The sequence below is a fragment of the Olea europaea genome, chromosome 15, assembly GCF_002742605.1.
Source record: "Olea europaea var. sylvestris chromosome 15, O_europaea_v1, whole genome shotgun sequence".
NCBI classification, from domain to species: Eukaryota; Viridiplantae; Streptophyta; class Magnoliopsida; order Lamiales; family Oleaceae; genus Olea; species Olea europaea.
Window position 1 is genome coordinate 6,802,024 of NC_036251.1, and position 8,314 is coordinate 6,810,337.

An 8,314-nucleotide genomic window follows, 5' to 3' on the forward strand; every position below is an offset into this window, starting at 1 on the left:
TTTTTTTTTTTTTTTTTTTTAAGACTTTGGTATTTGTCTCTCTTTGCCATCTATCTAGTTTTTGATCTGATATGTATGTAGGCTTAATTGCGAATGTAATGTTGTTATCTGTCGCTGCACTTTTAGTATTAAATTACGAGCAAAATGTTTGAATTATCCTATCGGCTTGGTGAATTTTAGGATTAGCTTTATCATCTTAAGGGGATTCATTTTTTTCAGTTTGAATCTTTAAACTCTATTTGATCGATTCTTGTGAAGAAAATACTGAGAAAATATTGCTTTTTGTTTGATTTTTAAGGAATTTCATAGTTGATTTCATGTAAAAGCATAGTTGTTGGAGACTATCCAGTTTATACATTTCTTTCTTTTTGCATATAATTTGCCTCTTTTGTTTTATTTTTTATTTTTTCAACGGATTCATTTATCTTTTGCAATTGTTCAATTAATACAATCTTTTAATATTGTAATGAACAACTTGTTTTCTCTTGAAGCATTTTGTGTAATGCATGTTTATGACAATATGATTTGTGTGTATATATCCTTTATTTTCTTCCAAATGTCTTGTTTGATAATATATCGTTACACATTCTTAAAGAATAAATATTTAAAATCTAGTATGTCATGTGCAATATTGCATACAAATTATTTCCTTGTTTTTCTAAGTATGGATACCATTGTATTAGTTTTTCTTCATCTCGTCTCTTGATGTAAATCTAGAGCTAAAGCTACTTGTTTGCCTCCCTCTTGTACTTTATTATATGTTGTTATTCAGGTAGGGATCACCACCAAACTTGCACCGTCTTACAATACAATTTGAAATTTGAGGTTCTATATGTTACATCCTTAGTATACGAAATTATATAATTTCACTTGGGAATGGAACATCAAGTAGCTTTTTCTACATTTCTTGAGGTTCAACTTGAATTTTGTTCACTAAAAATTTCCATTTCAATTTTGAAAATGAGCAATAATGGCCTTCAAACTTCAATATTTATAGCATTTTGGTGTAAAAAATTATGGGGTCTGTCTAAGAAATTTGTTAAATTATCATTTGCATTTCCGATGATTTTAAAGATAAGTTGTATCCTTGAATGGAATAAATATCTTGTTATTTTTGTTGTAGCAATAATATAATTTTCATAGAATGACACTCCATCTTCCCTCCAAACTCAATGACATTAGTCAATTTGGTGTCATAATCTTACTTTGTCAACTTATTATGGCTTTGTTGTCTCGTCCGTTAGGGGTGTGCCCCATGCACATCTTGTCATTTTGTATTATGTATCTTTAATATCTTTTAGCAGAAAGGTAATAAGGTCCACACTTTAAAAAACTTTTCTAGGAATTCTTAGTATTTTTTTCAAAATTGAAAACAAAAAAACATGATTACCTACCTTACTGTATAACGTAGGATTTACCGAGAAATTCCATTCGTGCCTATTTTTCTATTCCTGAGAGTATGCCATTCTACTCAAAAGAGGGTGGAAACGCGAGGTGTAGTATACTACGCCGAGAAAGCAACTACTCCCTTTATGTGCTAATGACATGCGCATCCGGGTCTATTTGTGTCGTGGTTCAAAAATATATACAAAAGCTCACTATTTTTGTGATTCAAAATGGAGATATGCTATACATGTGGTCCCAGATGGACAGGGGCACCATTCGTAGGTGGGGCGGCCTGTCGTCGAGGGCCACATTGTAGGTAGGGGGCCTGTCATCGGAAGCTGTCCCTATCCATTCTGCTTTGTTAGTTCGTGATATCACCGTGTCCATTGCACTGACTGTGTTCCATCTGCTGACCCGAGGCAAAGAACTTCAAATCGACAACAAGTTTTTTCCTTCAAAATAAAGAAAATTGTAAGTTCATGTAATAATTGTGGTTTCTACTTTATATGTTATTTAAATAATAGTTTTAGGTATGATCAAATAAGTATTAGGGTCATGTCACATAACCACAAACCTTGACACATCGGTTGATACATTCACTTACATGGGGAGGTCGGTATTATTTTATTCACCCGGGACATATACCTCGATTGTGAGAGATGTGTCAAATAATGTGGTCATTTAACTTAATTCTAAGTATTAATAAGGAGAAAGCTGTTAAATTATACCTAGAATTTATTTATTGAAAAAATGTTAAAGTAATGCCCCTTTGAAAAGACAACATTTTTGGACTTAGTTTCCTTGATGCAAGGCGCAATCATGTAGACGTGAGACTTCTTTATATCTTGATATGCTATTCTACTAAATAAGCATGTCCAAGTAATTATGGCATCTCCATAGGGAGTATTAACATTCAATCAAGTGACTTGGAAAGGATATGCTTTTAGAATTAGGTTTATGCTAAAAAGGTTGGCACATCGAATACCTACTCTATTTATGTCTCCATCTTGGCCTTTAACTTTATCGAAAGATATTATAAAAACAAGTGAGAGGTGAAAATTATTTGAGTTGAAGAGAAAGACAAGACATGGGGGTGAGGATGGACGATCGTTCTAGCAATATTTGAAAAAAAAAAAAAAAGATTATTGAATATTCCAATATATGTCACAATGAATGTGCCTTCGATTCTCATAGTTAATTTCCCTCCTATTTTTTGGAAAAAGTGCATAATTAATATCTATATCAAAAATATCATCAACCTTAAACATTGAATTTTTCAGTCTCCAACTTTTTGTACTATTTACATAGTTTGTCATTTTATATAATTCTATCAACTTTGTTTCATTTTGCCCCCAAAACTCAGGACCCTAGCTCCACTACTTGCAAAAGTATAGAGCTCCAAATATTCCACGAAAAAAAATAAATTGTTTACTTATCGTCTTCCGTAGTTTAAGAATTGCTTTTAATGATTCTAATTAACATCTTTAGATATATTGATTCACAACGACTACAGTGAATGAGTTCAATTCTTGTCAACAAATAATACATTTTTTCATTTAGACTTATATCTGGTGATTATAATTGTAACGAATGATGAAAAATATGATAGAAATACTTGTCTAATGTTTTACATCTCAAAAGTAGCTCGTGCTATCCACATTCGTTAGTGACAAACATTTTGATGAAAGAGTGTCACGAGCGACTAATGACACTTCAAAATAAAAGGTTGTAGACAATATTGTCAAGAAGCATACATTGAGGATGAGAATGGAACATATGTCGTTTAGGGGACAAAAGTGAAATTTTCTCATAATAAATATAATTAATTAAAGAAATTGGTAAAAATCAAATGGAATTCGAATCAATCTATTTGAATTGAATCAATCCCTAATTAAAGATTACATAGGAGTTAGTATATAAATAAGGACATGTCTCGCTTGTACAGCCAATTTAGCAATGTCTCGGTGGTCGACGGCCGCGTCCGCTTTTCGGTGGATCGACGTCAGTGTCTCCCTCCCAACATCGTTTTTCCGGTGGCCCAGGCTCTTCGCCTCGTATTTGACGCCGACTTGGAGCAGTTTTTTCGACCTTAGTAGCTTCACCACCAGCTTCGAGCCGCGGCGTTTGGCTTCGCTTTTGCGATTTCCAAATCTGGATTTCTCCAGCTTCTACATCGTCGACACCGTCGTCTGGTCTGTCGTCTCCGCCGTAGAGTCCGTCGTGCTTGTGTCCTTCCTCTGCTTCTTCTTCGTCTTCTGTGGCTGCACCCTGTGATATGTCACAATAATATAACTTCAATGTGCTGTATAGTTGCTACGGAATGGTGAATTTCCGACGGCCGGCGGGAATTTTGATGTGGGTTTTTGTGGTGATCCAATCAAGGCACTTCACTGCTTGTGACTGGACGATCCTGAGGGTAAATTTGTCTATGTAAACAATTTTCACTAATAATTTCTGTTCCATTTTTTCTGCTTAATTTTCACCTTTATTTTTCTTACAAATCAACTTTATCTAATTGAGAGTGTAGAAAAAGTAAAATTAAAATAAATTTGGCTATATAACTAGAACTGGACATGAGGTATATGGTTCCCGATTTTAAGATTCAGAAGCATTTATAGTTTAATTAAATTTAGTGCTGGTTTTAAATTTACTTTCATAATTTTTCGTTTAAATGATTCAGAACTGTCTAAATTTTGAATAAAGCCATTTAGCCAAGCTTCAAAACAAGGAGTGAGGACTTAAAAATAGGGAGTGGAGAGATAGATTGTGGACTGATGTGTTAGAAAATGAATGAGTGTTTTTGTTTTAATTTTTTAAATTGTCCAATAATGCGTCGACACGTGTTGTGTACCTCCTCTCCCCCACGCCAAAAAGAAATAAAATGTGGATTTGAGTTTGAATGTGCAGTATGATTGTTAAGTTTTAGTTAGAATAGAATTAAGGGACCGATTCAATCTGGTTGTAATTCGTCGAGCCTAGAGATACTAGAAACTAGAGATACTAGAAATAAATTGGACTTCGCTACATGATTTATGGATTGAAACCTCCAATAGTATTAGCAAATATTAATTTTCTAATAGTATTAGATAATAATTAGAAACATATTTATTTTTGTGGTTTTGTACCTTTATCAATCATATTAGTCTTTGATTAAATGTTGTCTTTTGACTAATTATCATATATTTTTCCATATATTTTGTCCCTTTTCCATTCTATGTACATTGAAAAAGGACGACATGATCTAGGTCTACCCGAACCCGATGAAGAAAATGGTATCACTTCTTAAATGACTAATGTTTCATTCTATGTAGATTTGTGACTTTGAATTGAATCGATTGTATTCCTTTAGTCATTGTGCTTTTTGTGTGAGATACCTTTCGTGATGAAAAATAAATTGGTAATAATTCTTTTTCTTATTTTATTCGTTAATTACTATATTTGATGCTCAATTCGTAGAAAATATTTGAAAATCTTTTTAAATTGAACAAGTATATATATTCGTCTCACTTGCTCAAGCTAGATGAGTAGATCAAAAAATAAAAAGTTATTGGAGAATCAAGACACAAGTGACTTCATGAAGATAAAAGTGTTGTAAAGTTATACACCTTGTTGTTGAGGTGTCCACGGATATTTGTATGGTCCCTTCTCCAATCTCATAAATATGCCAAAGTTTTTCATCCCAGAACAAAATTCAAAAAATAAATAAATTAAGGGTGTGCTCGATACAGAAGAACAAATTTTGTTGTACGTTCGTCTTCTTTTACATATCCATGCATCATCCAGGTATTAATAGCTTGTTTGAAAAGGTGTATTAAAAAAGAAAAATACATTAAAGTCTCTTTTAGTGCTATATTTCTGCTTTTCTTCTTTTGATATTTGTTTGATTAAATGTAAATATATTAATTAGCATATATATTTTAATTGAACGATCATATTTCACAATTAATTTTCTTAAACGACACACGATCATAGATGTTTGCTAAGAAAGTATATTCCATAAATACTATTTTCTCAGTCAACATTTTATACCCTTCAATTTGAAACAAATCCTAAAAGTCTAGCGTGCCCTGATTTTTTGATGCTCAAATCCACAAGCAGTTGGTCATTCTTTGAACTTCTTGTATCCCTGACCAATAAATTTATGTTTAAATATTAAGATAAATTCCTTCAGGGTTCTAACCTTTATTAAGTGTGATAGTCATGTTCTTAACTTTTCATATGCGCACAGTATCCCACCTGATTGAAAACGCCTATTTAGATGTTAAAATAAAAATCAAACTGAAAGGTTATACTTGCCTAAGAAGTAGCAAAGTTTTTGAACATTCATCGTTTAGTTTTCAGAATAAAGATTTTATTTGAACAATTTTATCATCTCAACCGGAGTCGCGGATGAATTTACGTGAATAGGGGCGGAGCCATATACGGTTGAGTGGAGGCCAATGCCTGCACTCAACTTTGAACTGCCCCTATGCCCCAGTTAAAGAATTGCCACTGTTTTCCATCGGAATTGGAGAAGGACCTGGTAGGGGAAGAAGAAATTTGGAAAATGAAGGGCGGTACGGGGTTTCATCATGCTCCTTTGCAATAAAGAGACGATGGAAAGGTTTGGTCATGGCTGTTTTGGGTCTCGTGTTTCTTTCCATGTTGGTTCCTAAACAACTTTTATAAGCATTTTACAAGTCACTTTGTTATAAAGAAATTTTTTTTTACACTTCAAATTTGACCGTAAATTATGCTCGCACTGAAAATTTTTTCTAGCTCCGCCCCTGGACATGAATGCCATAAATAAAAGCTTGAGGATATAACTGGGGCACTTACGAAAAGTGAAGAACCTTTGGAGAAATTTACCCCGAAATATTATTCATTTTGTATTAAACTCAACATCAAAATTTTCAATTCCAAACAATTCGGCCACATTACTTGCCTGCTTTGATAATCTACTTGTAATAGTGTAAAGTTCACACTTTATGATTAATGAAGAACCTGACAATGTCACACCCTTATCTAACAATATATTAAGAGTCGACTATTTCAGTACTGATGCTCAAACCAGCTTCAAGATCACTTTGTCACCTCGTTTCAAAGCTTAAATTCATATCCAACAATCTTCATTCTTATACTAGATGATGAACTGTGCATTCCATATCTCCATGTCTGCCAGAATATTTTGCACTGTCTTTCTAGTTCTAACCTTTTATTCTGCCATTGCGTTTAAGGAGTACTAATCTCACGAGTCTCGAGTTTTTTAGTATTGCTAGAAATCAGATTACTGGATCCATTCCTCTTTGCGTCGAATATTGCATATTTAATCCTCACACAGAATCAACTAAGTGGAGTAGTGCCTAATCTCGGAAATTTTGCATGAGCTTTGAAGATTAGTCCTTACGACGAATATTCTTGGAAATGGAAAAGCTAATGATTTGAGCTTCATTTCATCTTTGATCAATGCTACAAACTTAGGAATCTTGGCTGTAAAGATAACAATTTCAATAGCAAATCTTTTGACTATGCTTTCGCTTCTATATTTAGACAGTAACCGGATTTCTGGAAGGATCCAGGATGGAATATCGTGCTAGACCAACTTGAAGCCCTCGAAATGTGGAAAAACGAACTCAAAGGTGAAATCCCGACTTCCATGGGGATGCTAAAGAACTTGAAACGGTTGATATTAAATCAAAACAGACTCTCAGGCAATATTCCTTCCGGTATAGGAAACTTAACTATGTTATTTCACCTTCATTTTGTAAAAAAAAAAAAAAAAAATCTCTTTTCGGGAAGCATCCCTCCGAGTTTGGGAAACCTGCATAATTGCAATCATTGGACATTGTTGGAGTCGAACCCTGTTCTCTACATGTGGTGCTTTCAGAATTTGAATTGTGGCAAAATTGTGTTTATATGAAACACGACTTAATGAGTGGTGACAACTTTATTGGATAACCAACACGTGGATTAACTCTGGATGTTGGATGGAGCAGGTTCATATGCCCTTCTTTAAAAGGCCCAGAGTCTTCTGGAACGTCTGAATTTTTCACTCTTCGTTTGCTTTCGACTCTAGGGTTTTCAGAGATAAAAAATGGCGATTTGAGAGATGATCATTTCCTTGAGTGTTTCATGCTTAAAATTTCTGATTTTATGTATAGGATAGTGATTCGATCTGTAATATTCTGTGTGAATAGTGAAGAAATTTGAGTGATTTCTCTGTTATAACTTCGTGATGATGTTCGAAGGGTTTGAGGGCTGAGATCTGAGTAAATCTCTGTAGATCCATCACTATACTTGAGAGATAAGTCTCATTTTCACCTCTCTGAACAATCTGTAATTCTTGTTGCCATTTTGGGCTGCTTAGTGCAACCGAGCATAATCCAAATCTTTGGATGCTCAATGGGGGATGTAGGCGTTAGAAGTGGTCGCCGAACCTCTGGGGCTTAGGCCGAAATAATTCATTTGTGTTCATTTTTAATTTCTTGCAATTTTATTTTTGTTTGATTAAAGGTTTTCTTGTTTCTTGAATTTAACATCGTGTGATCCTGCCTTTACAGTGGTATCAGAGCCACGATCTAAGGAACAAGATACCTAGATCTTAGAGAAACTGGTGGACCTGCATGAGTCTTGAATCTTTGGAACTGCTGAAAAAGCAGATTGAGGACAACTCGAGTTATTTAACTCGCTCGGAGAGATCTTTTCAATTTTTCTGTACATTAACTTCCAGAAATTTTGTTTCTTGAACTTTTCCTTGATTTTCGGCACACCGTTGAAACCCCCTTGAAACGAATCTTTGTCCAGTGGCTCCTGTGAGGTCCCTGGAATTTGAGATAAATCAAGTACGTGTGTGTACTTAGAAAATCTTGCTGGAGGGATCTGTGAAACCTCATATTCAATCTTTGTGATTGTTGTCTGTTAATTGATCTTGCCCGTTCTCTTCTAATAT

General features: G+C 34.2%; 1 protein-coding gene across 1 annotated transcript in view; it reads left to right on the forward strand.

The window, feature by feature from the left end:
* LOC111411159 (importin subunit alpha-4-like) overlaps positions 1-1,702 on the forward strand; it is a 7,700-nt gene extending 5,998 nt beyond the window's left edge. Inside the window, exons 7-8 of the mRNA XM_023041717.1 lie at positions 1,305-1,308; positions 1,412-1,702. Of these exons, the coding sequence (XP_022897485.1) occupies positions 1,305-1,308; positions 1,412-1,702 (295 nt within the window). The remainder of the gene's footprint in view (positions 1-1,304; positions 1,309-1,411) is intronic.
* The last annotated feature ends 6,612 nt before the right edge of the window (positions 1,703-8,314 follow it).